Genomic DNA, 21,700 nt, shown 5'->3' with positions numbered 1-21,700 from the left:
GCAAATGGCCTCTGAAGTCTTGTGTATCTGAAAACTGAAGGACTAAGGAAACATTTAACACGTATTTATTGACCACTTAACCACTTTTGAGCTACTCTGATGATAAGTGCTGAGACTACAGTGCTGGATGAATCAGGCATAGTCTCGACCTCAGGACTAGCTCAGTAGTCCTCAATTCTGGTTGCACATTTAAGTATCTGGAGGCTTCAAACAAATGAATGCATGACCACAGACTAATTAAATCCCTAAGGTAAGGACAACTGAGGGACTTGAGAGTAGGGAGGGCCTTTTCAAGTATTTCTGTTGTAGTATCAACAGAGAGCTGCTGAACTCTTGAGTTTATGAATCTACCCTTGCAGAATCTACCCTTTTAAAGCCACTTTTTAAAATTAGATTTATTCACTTTATTTTGAGTGTTTTCCCCATATGTATGTATGTGTACCACACAAGTGCTTATTGCCCAGGATGGTCAGTAGACGACTTTGAGTCCCCTGGAAGTGGAATTAAAGATGATTGTGAGCGGTGATTGTGGGTGGTCATGTGGGTTCTGTGAATCAAACCCAGGTCATCTATCTGCAAGAGAGCTAATGTTCTTAACCACAGTCATCTCTCCAGCGCCCTTGTATGGTTTGCTAAATATGCTTCTCTGCTTGTTTGGTTTTTGTGATGGCTGTACTTGGTTCTCAACTTGACTACATCTGGAATTAACTTAACCCCAAGTGTCTGGGTACACATGTGAGGGGCTTTTTTTTCTTAATTAAATCATTTGAAGTGGGAAGACCCACTTTTAATCCAGATCTTTTGAGGTGTGAAGATCCACCTTTAATCAGGGCCACATCTTCTTCAGGCCACCAAAAAAGGACAAGGAAGAAGGGAAGAAGGAAGCTTGCTTTTTGCCTCCTCGCCCTCGCTCTGCCTGGCAAGTCCATTCCTTCACTAGCATTGGAGCCTACTTTGTTGGGATTCTAGCATATACTGAGGAACAGCTGAGATATCCAGCCCTGTGGACTAAATAACTACTGAATTCTTGAACCATTTGTTGGTAAACAGCCATTGTTGGATGAGCTGGACCACAACCTGTAAGCCATTCTAATTAATAAATCTGTGTGTGTGTGTGTGTGTGTGTGTGTGTGTGTGTGTGTGTGTAATTTTTTTTCACTAACTTAAGGAGACAAATACTTCGATTATCCTGATTTTCCAACTGAGAGAGGCAACGGATTCGGTGAGTCTGTATATAAAATTTTTGACTATTTGTGGCAAAATAAGGAAAATAACAATGCTAGTTGGTTGCTCCTACCATTTCTGGATAAACTGACAAAAAAGAATGACTAACTTCTAGCATCTCCGAATATGGTGAAGGCCAACAATGAACTCGCATAAACAATCTAAAGGTTTCTAAGTGTGCTCTGGAAGAGAATCTTCTCTTCAGAAGTCACAGAGCTCAGGGTGTGGAAAATCAAACCGAAGCCCTCATTATAAGGTTGCCTGAATTACAGCGAAAATTCAAGTCCCAGCCTCAGTGGGTGTCGGTGCTTAAAGTAGGGGCATTAATTGGTCAAGAATAGGATCCTGTAACTGGAGATGGGAATGTGTGGGAGGACCCTACTGAGGCTGGGAACTTTAAACCCTCAGATTCTCAGGGTTTATCTCACCTGAGGAAATAGTCTCTCCACTGCTGTGGGATGTTCTGTATGGCAAATGTGTTGCTGATTAGTCAATAAATAAAACACTGATTGGTCATTGGCTAGGCAGGAAGTGTAGGCGGGACAAGGAGGAGAATAAAGCTGGGAAGTGGAAGGCTGAGTCAGAGAGACACTGCCAGCCGCCATGATGACAAACAGCATGTGAAGATGCCGGTAAGCCACGAGCCATGTGGCAAGGTATAGATTAATGGAAATGGATTAATTTAAGCTGTAAGAACAGTTAGCAAGAAGCCTGCCATGGCCATACAGTTTGTAACCAATATAAGTCTCTGTGTTTACTTGGTTGGGTCTGAGTGGCTGTGGGACTGGCGGGTGATAGAGATTTGTCCTGACTGTGGGCCAGGCAGGAAAACTTTAGCTACACTCCACCCTCAACAAAAGATGTACTCACACCCCAACGTCCTGAAACACTGTCTAGTTCACTTTTGAAGAAGTTATTCCTTCACTGTCTGCTAAGCCAGCAGTGACTTTCTCTAAAGGAGACAGCAGGCAAGGCAATACTGATGTCCCTCAAGGTCCAAAAATAGTTGCCTCTAGACCTAAAACCAGACTGAAGGCTAAATAGGCTCCCAGAAAGGAGGTAGGAAGTGTAGTCCATGAGGAGGTGCACTACACTACTAAAGAGTTTAATGAGTTTGCTAATTCATTCTAGCAGAAGTCTGAGGAATAAGTGAGGGAATGGATTTTAAGGGTGTGGGATAATGGTGGAAGGAACATAAAACTAGATCAGGCTGAGTTCATTGATATGGGCCCACTGAATGGAGATTCTGGGTTTATTAATAGAAGCTCTCACTAAAAAACCAAACCAAAACAAACAAACAAAAAACCCACAAAGGTATCAAAAAGTTTGTTTGAGCCAGGTGGTGGGGGTGCACGCCTTTAATCCCAGCACTTGGGAGGCAGAGCCAGGCGGATCTCTGTGAGTTCAAGGCCAGTCTGGTCTACAGAGCAAGATCTAGGACAGGCACCAAAACTACACAGAGAAACCCTGTCTTGAAAAACAAAACAAAACAAAAAAAAAAGTTTGAATGGTTGGCTGAAGCATTTGTCAAAAGATGGTCTATTGAAAAGGTTGGAGATGCCTGATGTCCCTTAGTTTATTGTCGGTGAAAAGATGTTAAGGCTCAGGGAAACTGCAATGCTAGAGTAGGTACTCGAAGTGTAAAATCTAATCCTCCACAATGGGAAGGCCCAGAAAACATGCCTTTCTCTAACCCTGTAAGATGTAAACTAGTGAGAAGGCACCAGGCCAGTTGAAGAGCTTTGTTGTCACACTTTTCCTTGTGACAGACCTTAGTGATTCTCTCAGTTCGATGAATTAAATGCAATGGGTTTAATTGGGCCAGGTGGCAGCACTGAGTCACTAAAGACAAGGTGATTGTTGCTATCGTAATGGGCAGCATAGGCAAAGCAATGTCCATAATGTCCTAAACCGTAATGGGCAGTACAAAGTGATTTTTACAGTGGCATGATTCATGTGGACCTTTGGTACTGGCTAATCAATCATGGTGTTTCCAGGCATGAAAGAGATGCTCCTGCACTGGGTAGTGCTGCATGCCTTTTATCCCTGCATTAAGGAGGCAGAGACAGGCAGATCTTTGAGATGGAGACCAGGCTCGTCTACAGAGTTCCAGGACAGCCTTGGCTACATGGGCTACACAGAGAAGCCCTATCTCAAAAAAAAAACAAACACCAAAAACAAAATAACAATAAAAACAGAATGCAACTGTATTTTTGTTTGATCTTTATAAGTGGAAAAACTCTCAAACAAATGAAAGAAAGCCTCCATTGGATTGTGGTAAAAGGGAATCTTGATCTGTGAATCAATTTCCAGACTTGAGCCAGTTTGCAGACTCAGACCCCCTTGAATGAAGAGACATTCCCCTGAGGAAGGACCTTGAAAAAATATCTAAAGGTTTTACTGTTAGCCTTTCCCAGTCCTTCCCCAGAGAGACCTACGGCCTTTTACAAAGGTAACAACAGTACACTGGGAGAAGGAAATAATCAGACTTTCCAGGGTCTATTAGATACTGGGTCTGAATTGATGCTGATTCTGGGAGACCCCAAGAAACACTGTGGCCCTCCAGTTAAAGTAGGGGCTGATGGAGGTCAGGTGATTAAGGGAGTTCTGGCTGAAGTCTGACTCACAGTAAGTCCAGTAGGTCCCTGAACTCACCCTGTGGTTATTTCCCCAGTCCTAGAGTGTATAATTGGGATAGATATACTTAGAAGTTGGCAGAATTCTCACATTGGGTCCCTGGCCTGTGGAATGAGGGCTATTATGGTTGGAAAGACTAAATGGAAGCCTTTATTAGAGTTGCCTCTGCCCGGGGAAAATAGTGAACCAAAAACAGTATGGCATCCCTGGAGGAACTGCAGAAACAGTGCCACCATCAAGGACTTGAAAGATGCAGGGGTGGCAGTTCCCATCACATCTCTCTTTAACTCTCCTATCTGACCAGTTCAGAAGTCAGATGGATTGTCAAAAATGACAGCTGATTATTGAAAACTCAATCAAGTAGTGATTCCAATTACAGCTGCTGTACCAGATGTGGTATTTGAGCAGATTAACACATCTCCTGGTACATGCTACATGGCTATTGATCTAGCAAGTACCTTTTTCTCAGTACTTGTCCATAAAGACCACCAGAAGCAATTTGCTTTCAGTTAGCAAGGCCTGTAGTATACCTTTACAATTTCACCTCAATGATATAATAACTCTCTAGTCCTGTGTCATAACTTAGTTATAAGGGGTCTTGATCATCTGTTTCTTCCACAAAATATCACATTAGTTCACTATATTGATGACATTATGCTGACTGGATGAAGTGGGCAGGAGCTCTTCAACAGGTCCAGGCTGCTGGGCGGGCTACTCTACCATTGGACCATATGATCCAGCAGACCAGACTTGTTGTGTCAGTAGAAGATAGGGAGGCTGTTTGGAGCCTTTGGCAGGCCCCTATAGGATCACAGAAGAGACCTTTGGGATTCTGGAGCAAGACTCTACCATCACATGCAGACAACTATTCTCCCTTTGAGAGACAGTTCTTGACCTGCTACTGGGCCTCGGTGGATACTAAATGTTTGGCAATGGGTCACCAAGTTATCATGAGACCTGAGCTGCCCATCATAAGCTGGGTGTTATGTGTCCCACCAAGTCATAAAGTAGGATGTGCACAGCGGCAACCCATTAATAAATGGAAGTGGTATATCTGTGACTGGGTCTGAGTAGGTCCTGAAGGCAAAAGAAAACCACATGAAGAAGTTACCCAAATGCCTATGTTTTCTACTCCCGTTATAAAGCCATCTGCCTATGAGTGAGTACATACCACGTTTGTCCTTCTGAGTCTGGGTTACCTCACTCAGGATGATATTTTCTAGATCCATTCATTTGCCTGCAAATTTCATAATACTGTTTTTCACTGCTGAGTATTACTCCATTGTTTATATGTGCCACATTTTCTTTATCCATTCTTCAGTTGAGGGGCATCTAGGTTGTTTCCAGGTTCTGGCTATTATGAATAATGCTGATATGAAAATAGTTGAGCATGTGTCCTTGTGGTAAGGTTGAGCATTCCTTGGGTATATGCCCAAGAGTCATATAGCTGGGTCTTGAAGATTGATTCCCAATTTTCTGAGAAACTGCCATACTGACTCACTCATAAGTGGATACTAGATGTAGGGCAAGGGATGGCCAGACTGCAGCCCACGGCTCCGGAGAGGCTAGCTGACAGGGAGGAACCCTGGGAGGGACACAGGGATCGCCCAGCAAAGTAGCAGTGGATGGGATCTGCATGAGCGGGCTGGGGGTGGGGGTGGGATAGCAGAGGGCAAGGAATAGAGGGTGAGAACATAGGGAAATGGGAGGGTCGAGCTGGAGCAGGGACAAAGTGGGAGAGCAGGGAAGGAGATACCGTTATAGATGAAGACATCATGGGAGTGGGAAGAGGCAGGGTACCAGGGAAGCTCTCAGGAATCCACAGGGATGACCTCATCTTGGACTGCTGGCAGTGATTGAAGGGGCGCCTGGACTGATCTACTCTGGTGACCAGACTAGTGAATATCCTAACTGTCATCATAGAGCCTTTATCCAGTGACTGATGGAGGCAGATGCAGGGATCCGCAGTCAGGCACCAGGTTAAGCTCCAGGAATCCAGTTGATGGGAGAGAGGAGGGATTCTGCAGGCAGGGGACGTCGAGATCATGATGGGAAGACATGCAGAGATGACCCACCACACTGGTGGAAACCCATGAACTGTGGACTAGTGGCTGTGGAGCCTCCATGAGACTGGACTAGGCCCTCGGGATACGGGAGACAGTTGTTTAGCCCAAACTGTTTAGGGGACACCTGGGCAGGGGAATCGGGATCCATCCCTGGTGCTTGGGCAGGCTTTTGGGAGCCTTGTGCCTGCAGTGTGGCACCTTGTGCAGCCTTGGTGTGGCAGGGAGGGGCTTGGACCTGCCTCGGCTCAGTATGCCAGGCTATGCTGACTCCCCATGGGAGACCTTGATTTGGAGGATGTGGGGATGGGGGTTGGCTTGAGAGGGAGGGCTGGGGAGTGGGAGGAGGGAGGAGGTGGGATCTGTGGGTGGTATGTAGGGTGAGTAGAAAATTTCTTAATAAAAATAATAAAAAAATAAAAAAACAAAGCCATCTGCCACCAAGCATACACCTAGAGCCTCAAAGGGTGTACCCTGTGATCATTGACTGAGGATGAGAAGACCAGGGCCTGATTTACTGGTGGTTCTGCACATTATGCAGGCACCACCCAGAAGTGGACAGCTGCAGCATTACAACTCCTTCCTGGGACAACTCTGAAAGACAGCAGCAAAGGGAAACCTTCACAGTGGGCAGAACTTGGAGCAGTACACATGGTATTAGAGTCTGTTTGGAAGGAGAAGTGGCCAGATGTGTGATTATTCACTGACTCACGAGCTGTAGCCAATGGGTTGGCTGGATGGTCAGAGACTAGGAAAGAGCATGATTGGAACATTGGTGAGAAAGACATCTGGGGAAGAAGTATATGGATAGATCTCTCCAAACAGGCAAAGGATGTGAAAATGCTTGTGTCCCATTTAAATGCTCACCAAAGGTGACTTCAGCAGAGGAGTCAATAATCAAATTCAAAGTCAATTCAATAATCAAATAAGATGAGCCATTCTGTGGACAGTCAGCCTCTTTCTCAAGCCATTCTGGTCATTGTCCAATAGGCCAATAAAAAAAAAGTGGCCATGGTGGCAAAGACAGAGGTTACATATGGGCTGGACAACACGGACTTCCACTCACCAAGGCTGATCTGGCTACAGCTGCTGCTGAGTGCCAGATCTGCCAACAGCAGAGACCAACACTGAGTCAATTAAGAGGCAGCAGCCTGGAGGGCTGGGGCAGGGTTCTCCAGAAGGTGATGTATGCTTTGAATCAGTCCAAGATATAGTCAGGATCCATAGGTCCAGGAATCAAGGGGTGTAAAAGGGAAGAGGTTCCACTCACTATCATCCCTAGTGACCCACTACAAAAATTTTTGCTTCCTGTTCCTGTAACCTTAAGTTCTGCTGGCCTAGAAGTTTGGGTTCCAGAGTGGGGAATGTTCCTGAGAGGGGCCACAATGAACATCCTATTGAACTAGAAGCTCAGACTCCCGACTAGCCACTTGGGACTTCTGTTGCCCTTAAGCCAACAAGCTAAGAAAGAAATGACAGTGTTAGGAGGGTTGATCGATCTAGATTACCACAGGGAAATTGGATTGCTTCTCCAATGGAGAAAGAGATTATGTCTAGAGTGCAGGACACCCTTTAGGGCAGTGAATGGTTCTCAACCTTCCTAATGTTTAGACCCTTTAATACAGTTCCTCATGTTGTGGTGACCCCAACCACAAAAAAAAAAAAAAAATTTTTTTTTTTTGGTTTTTTTGAGACAGGGTTTATTTGTGTAGCTTTGGAGCCTATCCTGGACTCACTCTGTAGACCAGGCTGGCCTCAAACTCACAGAGATCCACCTGCCTCTGCCTCCCGAGTGCTGGGATTAAAGGTATGCACCACCACCGCCAAAGGCCTCAAAAAATTATTTTTGTTGCTACTTTATAACTGTAATTTTGCTAGTGTTAGGAATCATAATGTAAATATTTGTATCTTAGATGACCATTGTGAAAGGGGTTGCGACCCACAGGTTAAGAACCACTGCTTTAGGGCATCTCTTGTGCTATCATGTCCTGTGATTAAAGTCAATGGGAAACTACAACAACCTAATGCAGGCAGGATGACAAAGGTCACTGACCCTTCAGGAAAAGAGCCAACATCTGCTTGAGGTGCTTGAGGGTGGAGAAAATACAGAATGGGTAGTAGAGGAAGATAATTATGAATACCAACTAAGGCCATGTGCCCAGAAACAAGGATTATAATTAACCTGAGTTTTTCTGTCATATTTTGTTATGAATCTATTTGTACAGATATTTGTGTTTTCTTTCCTCAATTTCTTCATCATGTAATGTAACATCAATTAAGAGAATATCAGTGGTTATTATTTTTAAGTTTGAGCTACTAAAAGAATGTCCCTCAAGGGACACTGCCATCTATTCAAATTTATAATGCATTTGCAATTGTATATTGGATGTTTATGTCATGTTAGGTGTTGTCTTAGTGCTGTATTGCTATGAAGAGACACCATGACCATGGCAGCTCTTATAAAAGAAAGCATTTAATTGGGGCTTGCTTATATTTTCAGAGGTTTAGTCCATTATCCTTATCAAGGAGTATGGTGGCACACAGGCAGACATGGTAGCTGAGAGTTCTACAACTGGATCTGAAGGCAGCAGGAAGAGGGAGCCAGTGGACCTGGCTTGGGCTTTTATTTGTTTGGAGACAGGGTTTCTCTTTGTAACCCTGTCCTGAAACTAGCTATGTAGACCAGTCTGGCCTCAAACTCAGAGATCTGCCCATCTCTGCCTCAGAAGTGCTGGCATTAAAGGGGTGGGACACCATACTCGTTTTTTTTCTTTTTCTTTCTTTCTTTCTTTCTTTCTTTCTTTCTTTCTTTCTTTCTTTCTTTCTTTCTTTCTTTCTTTCCTTCTTTCTTCCTTTTTTTGGGTTGGGCTTTTGAAACCTCAAAGCCTACCCCAGTGACACACTTCCTACAAGACCACATGCACTCCAACAAGCCCACACCTTCTGCTCCCTCTCAAGTACCTGCCAAACCCTAATGGCCAGTCATTCAAATATATGAGTCTATTCAAACCACCACAAGTGTAATTATGATCTGACTATTGTTTTCATTTGGAAACTAAGCATGACAGAAGGAGATATGATTATGTGTCAAGTTGACAAAGGGTTGATGATGGCTATTCTTGGTTGTCAATTTGACTACATCTGGAATTAATTAAAACCCAAGCAACTGGGTTTTACATCTGTGAGGGATTTTTTCCTTAATTAAATCATTTAAAGTAGGGAAGACGCACTTTTAATCCTGGTCTTTTGAAGTGGGAAGATACACAATGAATCCAGATCTTCTGAGGTAGGAAGATACCTTTAATCTGGGCCCCACTTTCTCTGGCTGCCTATATAAAGGACCTGGAAGAAGGATGCTTGCCCTCTTTGCTGGCTTGCTTTCAGTCTGCCTCGCAAATCCATTCTTTTGCTGGCATTGGAACCTACTTCTTTGAGATTCCAGAGTATACTGAAGACCAGCTGAGATATCCAGCCTCATGGACTGAACAGTTACTGGATTCTTACCAGAGCAATGATAGTACTAACCCTACAAAATATTCAAACCAACTTAAAGCTTCTTTAATTAAAAGTCAGGTATTAGTATCAGCACAGGGATAAATACAGAACAGGTGAACAGAATGGAAAACGCAGAAACAGGAACAATTGATTATCTGTGACAAAAAAAAAAAAAAAAAAAAAACCCACAGGACTCTAAACACTGAGAGCAAATGGGTTTTCTAAGGAGTAGTCTTTGGGTAGCTAAATAACCAGGTGGAAAGGGTAAAGTTGAATCTCTCAAGCCAGTTGTCAAATTCCAAATGGACCAGAGATCTGAATGTCTGAATAAAACCACACACACAAGCACACACATTAAAAATCAAAAAAAAAAAAAAAAAATAGCTGACTTCAATCCAGGTGTGTAAAGAATTTAAATTAAAAATTGAGAAACAATGACTGAGAGGACTGAAAAATGAAATGTATTTACCTTTTATTTAGTTAAGAATAGTAAACAAGTGCTTACAAGAGCCTACTCCTGGGCTCACTCACTGTGGCCACAGTAAGCTGCCACGACAGCTTGGTATCTACCAATGACTATCACCAGCCTCGGTGGTAGTGCGCTGGGGGCTACTTTTGACAAGTGGGGTAGGAGCTAATACATACTTGCTTTTCCCTTTCTTCTCAAATATCAAGACTGGGTAACTACAGCAATATCTCCCTCCACATTCCTCTCACATAAGCCTTGATCTCCAGTCCTTCTCTTGGGAAACATACCCCAAACACTATGGACAAGATAAACTGGTGTTTGTCTAATATACATTAACATAAACATGTACTATTAACATTTCAAAAACACTGACCAGTGTAGCGCACAAAGCAAAAAGCAAAGAACTGTGAATAAACACAGACTTTAGCTAATAATGTTTCAATAGCAACCTGACACTAACACACTAGATGGCAACAGAGGGACTGAACAGGGGAGAGTATATGGGAACTAGACCATTCTGCTGTCTTCCTACAAAACTGAAATCCTAAGACATGAGGATCCCTCCCTCCCTCCTTCCCTTCTTCCCTCTCCATACAGAGGGGGGCCTGGGATCTCCATCTGGAAACGCACACACACACACACACACACACACACACACACACACACACACACCCCTTTGCTTCTAATGATTTCCACACACAATCAAGTTTGAGGAACAGCTGGGCTACTGAGTGTTATAGTCCTTACAAAGGAAATAACAGGAAAATCCATCATGTCACCAAACAAACACTTCACGGCAGCAGTATGACAACAGACAAAGGCACTGCCACCCAGCAATGTGTTAATTCTCTAAGCACAATGAAAACAGCTTTCGTCTCCATGCCAATGTCTACCAATTGACATGGCTGTCTGCAATATCATAATTAGGAGACTCTAAGCCAAGCTGGAATGATGCCATGGTAAACCATCCACTTTAGTTGTATGTGTCTGTGCCAATGCTTACAAAGCATCTACCAAGTACCAGGCACAGTGATAGACTCTATGGGTTCCACAGATATCAAAAGAGGTACAATTTTTCCTTTTGCAAAGCCTTTGTGTGGTGTTATACAAGGCAAACTTAAGTATTAAAAATATTTACATAAAAGAAAACATGGGACAGTCCAAAGGCAACTAACAGGGAAGGTCCTTCCTGCAGGCTATGGGACAGGGACTACTTACATAAAGAAGCGACATTCAAACTCTGAATTTTTTTTTTCAGGGAAGTGGGTGGTGGTCCTAGGGACCAAAGCTAGGGATGCTGCTGAGCTAAATCCCCAAGTCCAGATTTGAAGGCTAAGAAATTAGCAAGGGGACAACAGCAAGACTTTGATCAACTGTGTGGTTCAGTTTATCAGGTTTTTTTTTTCTTGCTTAAGGATTCTTGGAGAGGCTGATGGGGGCTGATGACCACAGCCCCACAGAAGCTGCAGAATGGCAGGCAAGACACAGAATGTTTGCAGGAGAGGGTGGTGGGAGAACCTTTAAAGGCCAGGCCCAGGGCAGACCTGTCAGGGCAAAAGACAGAGGTGTGAAGAGGCCGTCCAAATCAAGCTTGTATGCTCAACTGTCTACAGACTGGAAGATGCGAAGAAGACACATGTAGAGCTAGACAGAAGCATGTCTCACAGTCCAGACTAAGAGGCTCTGGTCTCTTGTCAGGCGTGGGTTTTGTGAGTTTCTCTTGCTTAGTGTGTTGTTGGGTTTTTTTTTTCTTTTTGAGTTTTAGAGTCAAGTGTGCTCATCTGTAGTATGTATTTTCTTAATCTGCATTTCTAGTACCATTATCTTCTCTACTCATACACAAGATCTCCTGTTTTAACAGTTGCATTTTGTGACTTTTATAGAACATGACTTTAACTCATTTTTAGAGCTGAAGTATCTCTCAGGCATGGTGACACACACATGTAATCCCAGTACTTGGGAAGCGGAGGCAGGAGGATCCTGAATTCAGGCCAGTCTACGCAACATCAACAACAAACCAAGGACAGGAGGTGTAGCTTAGTGACAGACTGCTTATCTAACTTGTGCAAAACCTGGGTTGGATCCGCAGCATAGAATTGAATAAATAAGTAGACTAATAAACATTGAGGAACCAATAACAACTTCTGTTTTTACCCCCCTCCCCACCTATCACACACAGAGGACAGTATATTGTGATCTGCAAAAGGGAAGAATTCTGAAATCAGAATCATTCCATATTTTCCAGGGACTATCTTCTTCACAGAAGAAATTGTGATGAACAGGGTAAGCATCACAGCTAAGAACTTTAAATATGTTCTCATTTGATGTCACAAACCTGGGAAGTGGGACGGCCATATTTATATTTCATTTGCAAACAGAGGATCATAGAGGTTAAATTATTTGTTCAATATGAGCTAGCTAAAAGGCAGCAGCCTAAGGAGAACCCAAGGCTGCCTGATTCAAACTAGGGCTGCTGAAAAGTATATATGGATAAATTAAACTCAAATTTATAAATATAAATAAAAAGCTGTGTACACTCAGTCCTAAAGACAAGGGCACTCTACCTTCATAGCTAACACCTACTGAGGATCTGGGAACAGGGCTCCCTCCACTGGCGGATAGGTGGAACTACACCATTCTAAGCCTAGGCTCCATCCCTTACTCGCACCCACCATCCTTTCTTAGGATTTAATATTTTTAATTATTTGACTATTGCATACATGTATATAATGACTTTTAGTCCTCTTCACTCCCTATATCTAGCTTCATTCTCCCCTCATTATCCCACCAAAGCACGGAAACCCTGAAACCATTCTTCACAGCAAACTCTCCTACTTTCTTGTGTTTTGTGTGTCTTATGAGCCAGAGTTTAAAGAGGACTGCTACAGGAGCATGGGTAACATACCTGTGGCTACACCAACGAAGACAAAGACCCCCCTCCCCCCAGCCACCATAGCTGTCCCTCAGGGAGCGGTGGGGTCTTATGAGCCCTTCTCCATTCCATGATGAAATGTTGTTGGGCCTGAATTTTCACAGGTTTTGTTCAGGACATCAGAGGTGTTGAGTTCCAGAGTGCATCAGCCATGCCCAGAAGACATGATTTCAAAGCCCACCTCCCCAACCCCTGGCTCTTATATTCTTTCTGTGATGTTCCCTGAGCCTTGGGGGTTGTGAGTATGTGAGTGTGTGTGAGTGTGTGTGTGTGTGTGTGTGTGTGTGTGTGTGTGTGTGTGTGTGTGTGTGTATGTGTGTGTGTGTAAAGACATGATTTCAAAGCACACCTTCCCAACCTCTGGCTCTTACATTTTTTCTGTGATGTTCCCTGAGCCTTGGGGGGTTGTGAGTGTGTGTGTGTGTGTGTGTGTGTGTGTGTGTGTGAGAGAGAGAGAGAGAGAGAGAGAGAGAGAGAGAGAGAGAGAGAGAGAGAGATGTCCCCTGAAGGGCCAGGCACTGCAGTCACTTACTCTTTGGACTTCGGCAGGCCAGCTGTGGTCTGTGTTTTAACCACCACCGTCCCCTACAAACAGATGCTTCTCTGATCTTCCTTTCCACCTCACTAATGCCCTTCCTTTGCTTTGAGAGAGAACTTCTGACTTAAACCTCCAGGGTTAAACTTGCTTTCCCTAGCTTTATCTTCTTCCCTCACTTAGATTTAACATTTTGGTAGTATGCAGACCGGCCTTAAAATGTTTATCCTACTTGACCCCAGCAATCCAGCTGCTAGCTTACCTTGAGGACACAATCAGAGGCACACAGATACTCATCTCAGTGTTACTTACAGTGACGAAGCTGTAAGAACAGGTGCTCTAGCCTGGGCTCTGGTAAACCATGGTGTGCTGTGTGGTGAACTGCAGCTACTCCACACAGTACCACAGAACACTTAAGGAAGGGAAGGAAGTGCATTTGTCAGAGGTAAGATGCCTTACAAACAATACACGCAACACCAGGCTTATTATTCAAATGTCATGCAGTGGACAGCAGATCCACTGCCAACATTTTTTAAATGACTTTTTAAACGGAGCCTTTTAAAGGTAAGAAAAAATTTCCACTAGAAAACAACTTCCACGGAGGTGATTCTCTCAGGCTAATGAAGAAGAGACCTCTACTTATGACTGCTTCAGGGCCCAAGGTCATTCACTGGAGGTGCTCCGTTCTAAGCTACTACTGATCTTAGTGCAGCACTTAGGATTGCTCACAACTCAAGATCTCTTCATCTAGAGTAGGGACAATCGTAGGGTTTCTCAAACGTTCATGTACAGCTTCCCCTTAAAGAAGAAAGCCCCAAAGGAAACAATGTTGGTTAACTTATTTGCGTGAGACTGTATGTAATTATAAAACTAAATCTCAATGTCTTATGTCTATAAATGAGTAAAATAAAAATGTACATTAAATCAAACAAAACCAGCACAATTCAGTGACAATACTTTGTGAGCCTCCGATTGACCTACTAACTGATTGATTTGATTTTTGATTGATTTTATAGTGCTAACAATATAATCCAGGCCTCTCCTAAGCTGGGGAAGCACTCTACCACTGAACCACATGCCCCAAAGTGACAGTTTAATAAAAGAACGCTACTGCTCCACTTAAAATCACAAGGTAAAATGACATCGGCCCTAAACCAGAGATCCTAAGATTAACCTATGTCCTCTAAAACTGATCTTAACATGATAGCAAAAACATCTAGAAAATTCTTTCCTACCCTCAACCTATATAGCAGTAAGTTCAGAAAGGCAGTTGGCTTGGCCATATTAACAAGAGAAGGACAGTAATGGTGAATGAACAAGGTCTGCTTCTATCTGTGCATCTTATACTATGCTCTGCTATAATCGGCATTCTACATGACACACAACTGGCACAGAGCCCTGGGTCACCTGAGATTTTCCCACCACACGCAGACCCGCTCATATGCTAGACTAGCCATGCCTTATACATACATAGCTGGCCCTGGCAGAGGCAGGTATGCTTTCTGGGGATTACAAGATCCTCACTTCCTCAGACACTAGAGCTACAGTCATCCTTCGGCAATGGTTTGCATTGTCATCCAATCGAGAGAACACCACTGCTGTGTAGCCATTACCTCTGATGGAAACATTCCCTCCCAGAGAGAAGTTCCTAAGACTCAGCAATCTCACGAAGGAGGCTGGGAAAGACTGAACAAGGCACTTCCCAGGTTACAGAAGCAGTAAACCACGGCTGGTGCTGAGATGAAGGCCCTTGGGTAGGGGTACCTGAAAGTCATACAGAGAGCTCCAGGAGTACAGATTGCAGGACTAGTCACCCATGCTGGGGTGGGCTTTGCAGTGATGCAGTTGTCCAAGTCACTCATGCTCCTGTTCACAACCCCTAATACACTCACTGGTTCACCAGGTGGGACTTGGGTGGGATCATTTCTTTGGTCTGTCATTGGTCCCCTGTGGGGCATAAACAGACATTTACTCCCATCTCCCCAGTAAACTGCAGTGATTGCTGCTGTCTCTGCCTCATAAATTACAGATGCAGCCAAGTATCTGACCAGGAATTCTGAAGAAAACAAAAACCCCACTCAATTTAATAAGCAAATTTCTAGACAAAATTACCCTAAGTGTAAAAGTGATGGTAAAACCACAAGGAAAATGACCCTATGACATAAAAAAAAAAAGTAAATTTCTACACATTAAATATTTTAAAGATAAAAGGCAGATTGGGAAAATGTTCACAGAAGACTGTATTCCCAACAGACAAATGACTAAAGTGTGTAAGCAAGAAGAATGGTTACTCGGCAATAGTGTCCTCTAGATTAGATGACAATGCAAACCACTGCCAATTTTAAAAAGGCACAAAAGGAACCCTGTAAATTCCTGTGACTCTTTCAGGTATGGTAACTATTCGTTGGGCAGTCTTGAGGACTTCGTCCTTGGCCTGTGGAAGTTGGCACAGATAGTATCAGAACTGAATTATAATTCCAATACTCAGGAGGTAGAGGCAAGAGGATTGTAAGCTTGAGGACTGCTTTGAGATACACAGAGTTCCAGGTCAGCCTTGGTTACACAGGAAGATTCTGTCTCAGAAAATCAAATTCAACCAAACGAAAAAGAACTGAATAAACTGAAGGACATTCAGCTTGCACCCCTACTCTTGCAGAGTGGAGGAAATCTCCACACCTTTGAGGTCACAAAAAGCCTTTCATTTCTTTTCTTGTAAATTGTTTTATTTTTGAGATATGAGTCTCACTATGTTGTCCAGTCTAGCCTCAAACTCCTCTGCTCAAATGATCCTCCCACCTCAGCCTCCTGGGGACCACAGGTGCATGCCACCTGGCTCCTTTATGCTCGTCACTGTGACATGGAAGTGGAGGAGAGACAGTTCGTTTTCCAATAATTACAAATAGCCAAATCAAATCAACAATTAACTACAGACAAAAGAATCCCTGGTCTCATTTACTATTTGCAAAAGCCAAATACTTCCAAGTAAATATAAATGTAATAGATGCCCAGCTATCAATATTTTCAACAATGAATCAAGTTAAACTAATTTAAAACCATATTAAAATGAAATGTACGGAGGAAAAAGAATAAGAGAATGAACACCTCATCCTGGCAGTCATTTTAAGAACTCACATTTCTACAATCTGCCTTCTTACTGGACCCAATGATCAGGACTGGGAATTGTACTATTTCTGGTCTAACACTGCAGAGTGTCTGTCTTCAAGAAGATCCCACAATAGGAAGACTTTTTATCAAATCATCAACAACTAAAGAAACCACACAGGAGAAATAAACAAGCATGAAGCAAAAAGCAACCCACTCCCAAATCCTTGGCTTCCATTCCTGAGCTGAAATGCCATTTTTTAAATTAATTATATATTAAGAGGAGTCCACATTTTGAAAAAAAAAAAAAAAAAAAGAAGCTCCAAGAGCATTTAACTAGCTAATAGAGGCAAATGATCGCAGTTGGGACAAAACACAACCAAATGACTGTTACTATTCTCAACAGCTCCCAGCATTACCCAGCATAAATCTCCAGAACTGAATCTTGACTCAAACTGTTCCTGGAAAATGCAAAAACCAAAAATTTTTGTTTCTGATAACTGTAGACTAAGTAAATCAGAAGAATCCCTTAGCTAAACAGAACCATAAACACCAGAGACAAAAGATAACAATGCCTGCTTAGAGCCACTGCTTGAGACGGAGAAGATACAGTTCGTCAATTTGACACAAACTAGAGTCACCTGGAAAGAGGGAACCTCAGTAGAGGAACTGCCTCCATCAGACTGGTCTGTGGAGGCATTCTCTTGATTAATGATTGATGTGGGAGGACCCAGCCCAACACGGGCAGTGCCACCTCTGGACAGGTGGTCCTGGGCTGTATTAGAAAGCATCTGAGCAGTGGGCAGAGGTAGCCCATGCCTTTAATCCCAGCACTAAGGAGGCAGAGGCAGGTGGATCTCTGAGTTTGAGGCCAGCCTGGTCTACAGAGCGAGTTCCAGGACAGCCAGGACTACACAGAGAAACCCTGTCTCAGAAAAACAAAACAAGCACCCGAGCAAGCCTGGAAAGCAAGACAGGAAACAGCAGCGTCTCTGCTTCAGTTCTAGACTCCAGGTTCCTGCCTTGGCTTCCCTGGCAATGGACTTTAACCTGTAAGCCAAATAAGCCCTCTTCCCCAAGTTGCTTTTGGTCAGAATGTTCTATCAGAACAGAGAAGCAAACTCATACAGTACTTCTCCCTAAAAGCATCACATGATTCTGAGAAGAATGTTAAGGCTTGGTCTCGGGTGGAAGTGGGGAGTAGAGGTGTTGTAGAGAGGTAAACATTAGGAGGAAGGGTGAACAGAACAGGCTGGTCCTCCTATGGAATGAAGCTCGGCTTGGAAAGATTTCAGTCACTGAAAATGGGCCAAGGAGACCCCAGATGGAGCAAGTGGGAATTACCTTTGCGGGAGGGGAAACATCATCTTCTGCCTCAAATTACTTTTAAAAACAATTTTGCAAATCTAGTGGCCAGCACATATTAAAAAAGAAAAAAAAACATAAACAAAAAAACAACTAGGCACAAAGAGAAAAAACAATATGGATGAAAATCAACAGAAAAAGACCCTGAAAACGATTCAATATGGACACCGTGTTTCAAACACAGATGAAGATAATTGTATATTCAGAGATAAAAGACAAGGCTGAAAAGTTGAGCGGATAACTAGAAATTATAAAAGACAGTCAGATTGTGATTTGAAAGATGTGGTGACTGAACTTAAAAATACAATGGATAGTTTCAATAACAGCTTCTACTACCAAGTAGAAGACAGACAAATGAAGAGAACTCCAGGATGACGAATGGAGAGATAAATACAAAGGGCAAAGAAAGAGAGAAAAACAGACATCTATAAAATGGTCCACATAAAGAACTGCAGTCCTAGAAGCAAATATAAGAGAAAATGGGTAAAAGCAGTCCTAAGGCTGATGCACGAAAAGTGAATTAAAGACACAAATCCATGGATTCAAGAAGCTGTAAGACCAGCACTCGGGAGGCAGAGGCAGGCAGGCAGATCTCTGTGAGATTGAGGCCAGCCTGATTTACATAGTGAGTTCCAGGACAGCCAGGGCTACAGAGAGACCCAATCTCAAAATTAAAAACAAAATAAAAGAAGCCACAAGAACCCAACTATAAAGGTAAAAACACAGAAGAGATGGTGCACAGCTGTCATCCCCACACTTGGGAGGCTGAGGTAGGAAGATCTCAAGCTCAAGACCAGTGTGGGCTAGACTCCATCAGAAAGAGAAACACAGAGAGAGAGATGAGATGTGGGGGGTAAGAGAGGAGGGGAGAGAGAGGGGGACAGAGCGAAGGGGGGGAAAAGGGGAGAGAGGGGAGGGGGGAGGGAGAAAGAGGGGGGAGGGAGAGAGGGACAAAGAGAGAGAAGTGCCTAGGGAATTATTGATAATCAAAAGCGAAGAGAACACTTTTTAGAAGCAGAGCCAGGTGTAGTGGCTCAGGCTTACAATCCCAGCACTCAAGAGCCCAAGGACTGCCATGAGGTTGAAACCAGCCTGGGCTACAGTGTGAGCACCTATCTCAAAACAAAGATAAACCAAAAGACAAGAAGCAGACAAATCAAGACGACTATCAAAGAAACAACAACATAACAAGTGACTTCTCAACAGGAGCAATCAAGTCAGACTACAAGACAGCTTTCAAATGCTTAAGCAGTGGAAGTCCTGAGTTCTGCACTAAATGAAAAGATTCTTTAAAGTGGAGGGAAAGATTCTAACGCTAATGGATGCACAACTCTGTAGATAGTCTAAAAACCAACGAGCTTTAATGAACGTTTTGTGGTAAGAGTTATACCTCAATAAAATTGTTTAGGAACTAGAAAAGAAGTGAAGGATAAAACATTTTCAAACGCCAGGTGGTGGTGGCCCACGCCTTTAATCCCAGCACTAGGGAGGTAGAGCCAGGCAGATCTCTGTGAGCTTCAGGCCAGCCTGCTCTACAGAGCAAGATCCAGGACAGGCACCCAAACTACACAGAGAAATCCTGTCTCGAAAAACCAAAAAAAAAAAAAAAAAAATACCCTAAAGGGACCAGGCCTGGCAGTATACACTTGGAATCCCAGCAGGAAGGTAGTGAATTCTAGGCCAGTCTGAGCTACTGCGTTCCTAAGCAACCTGAGCTGTCTCAAAAACACAAAAACAAGTTGAGGAGGTGGTCTCAAGGATAAATCACTTGCCATGCAAACATGAGAAAGGTCTATCCATACAACCCATATAAAAGTTGTGTGGGTGTGGCAACATCCTTGCAATTCCAGCTGTTGGAAGAAGAAAGGACCAAGAGGATGGTTAGTGAGTCTTACCCATACTGGCCAGCTGTGTGTTCCACTGGAAGATCCCGCCTCAATGAATAAATTGGAGAGCAACAAAGGAAGATTCCCAGTGCCAACCTCAGGCTTTTCTGTGCCCACACACGCAAACATGTATGCACACGTGCAGGCATATGCGTAAAAGATACAAAAGCCAAACAAATAAAAACTGCAGATATTACCCGGTGGATGAATAAAAGACTCCGGGTCTGATACCCAACACTGCAACAGACAGACACTAAAAGATGTTCTTCAGATAGAAGATGACGAAGGTGGCAATGCAGTTGAGGAAAAAGACGACCTTGATAAACACTGAGGAATAAATGATATGAGGTAAAAAATGAAACGTAATCACTGTTTCATGTTACTCAAAAATCAATTCCAGGTGAACGATAATACCATTTCATGTGAAAAGCACAACACTGAGATTTCTGCAAGCTGTTTTCTCCATCTAGGAATAGAAGCCCTACAAATTAGGAAGAAAACAAGTAAACCCTCCCAGCAAAATTGGACAATATTTAAACAGGCTCTTTACAAGAGATGCCAAACAAACACAAAAAAGACAATCAGCCTCATCAACAGGAAGCTGCACATTAAAACTCTGATGGACTGTCATTCATGCTCACCAGAATGGCTAAAATGTCAGGGAGACACTGCCAAGGGTTGTCAGGGATTTTAAACAGGAGCTCTTAAATGTTTGCTGGTGTAAACTAGTACCACCACTTTGGGAACTTCGCTCTAGCCACTACAGCAGACAATAGCAAGGTGATGGTGGTGTGAGCCTGTTGATCCCAGCACTGCGGAGGCAGAGGCAGGCGGATCTCTGAGTTCGAGGCCAGCCTGGTCTACAGAGTGAGTTCCAGGACAGCCAGGGTTATACAGAGAAACCCTGTCTCGAAAAAACCAACCTCCTCCCCCCCCAAAAATCTACTTGTGGGTAGGTAATATACACTCAAGAGAAATGAGTGCTTTAGGAAGTACACAGGCATGTTCACTGTCGCGTTAACAGCCAAGAGCTACAAACATTCGAAAGTCCACTAACAGTAGTAGAATGGATAAATTGTTGACTATCTATACTATGTAGGGCAGTAGATCATAGAAGCATGATGGATGAACTTCAGAAACACCTTTGATGAAAGAAGCCAGACACAAAATTGCGTAGTGAATTATTTGATTTATATACAGTTCACAAAACAGATGAAACGAATCTACAATTGGACACTACAGTGTTTAAGGAAGATGTGTTTAGAAGATAAAAACTGCACAGAAAAAAAAAACCCACAAGCATACACCACTACTCCCACCACACTACAAATCAGGGTATGGTTAACCTGGAGAAGAAGGGTGGGTGCTGCGAACCAAGAGGGCACGCGAGTTTCTGGGTGTAGACCAGGCTCCCTGGCTGAATGGCACATCAGCCATACCTATGGGGTTACACAGAATGGCAGGTTTGCAAGAGAAAAGGGACAGGTCCTAAAAGAAGGCTGAAGAGGAGAGCGCCCTGATGGAAGAGAGCTACCGATAGATAGCAAAGTAAGCAGGACGGCGGCTGCGGCGCTGCGCGCTCAGTGGGAAGACAGCGCAGGGCGGGCGCGGCCTCCCGCGGACCCCGCGGCCTGGGCGTCTTCTGGAGCTTGGGGCGCCGGCTGGGAGCTCCGGGGCTGCCTCGATGCTCGGGTACCCCGCCCCCCTCCCCAAGCCGGGCGCTCGCGGCCTCGCCGCGCTCGCGGCCCCGACTCACCTCATCGTGGCTGCCGGGGCGGGCGCGGGGCCGGGGGTGAAGGCGCGGCGCGACGGGGCGCTAGCGGGGCAGCCGGCCCCGGGCGCGGCGGCTCCGCGTCTGGCTGGGCTGCAGGCGGCGGCGGGGGCTCATCTTCTCCGGCGGGCGTCCGGGCCGCTAGCTGCGGGGCAGCACGGTGGCTGCGGCGGCGGCGGCGACTGACAGCTGGGCCCCGGCCCCTGCCATCTTGGCGGGCG

General features: G+C 44.1%; 1 protein-coding gene across 1 annotated transcript in view; it reads right to left on the bottom strand.

The window, feature by feature from the left end:
- Positions 1 to 21,700, bottom strand: part of Evl (Enah/Vasp-like) — a 149,028-nt gene extending 127,328 nt beyond the window's left edge. The window contains exon 1 of the mRNA XM_052738946.1: positions 21,465 to 21,700. Within this exon, the coding sequence (XP_052594906.1) occupies positions 21,465 to 21,469 (5 nt within the window). The 5' untranslated portion in view covers positions 21,470 to 21,700. The remainder of the gene's footprint in view (positions 1 to 21,464) is intronic.

This window comes from Peromyscus californicus, unplaced genomic scaffold (genome assembly GCF_007827085.1).
Source record: "Peromyscus californicus insignis strain IS unplaced genomic scaffold, ASM782708v3 Scaffold_15__1_contigs__length_86483966, whole genome shotgun sequence".
NCBI classification, from domain to species: Eukaryota; Metazoa; Chordata; class Mammalia; order Rodentia; family Cricetidae; genus Peromyscus; species Peromyscus californicus.
This window is presented reverse-complemented; position numbering and strand designations above follow the sequence as displayed.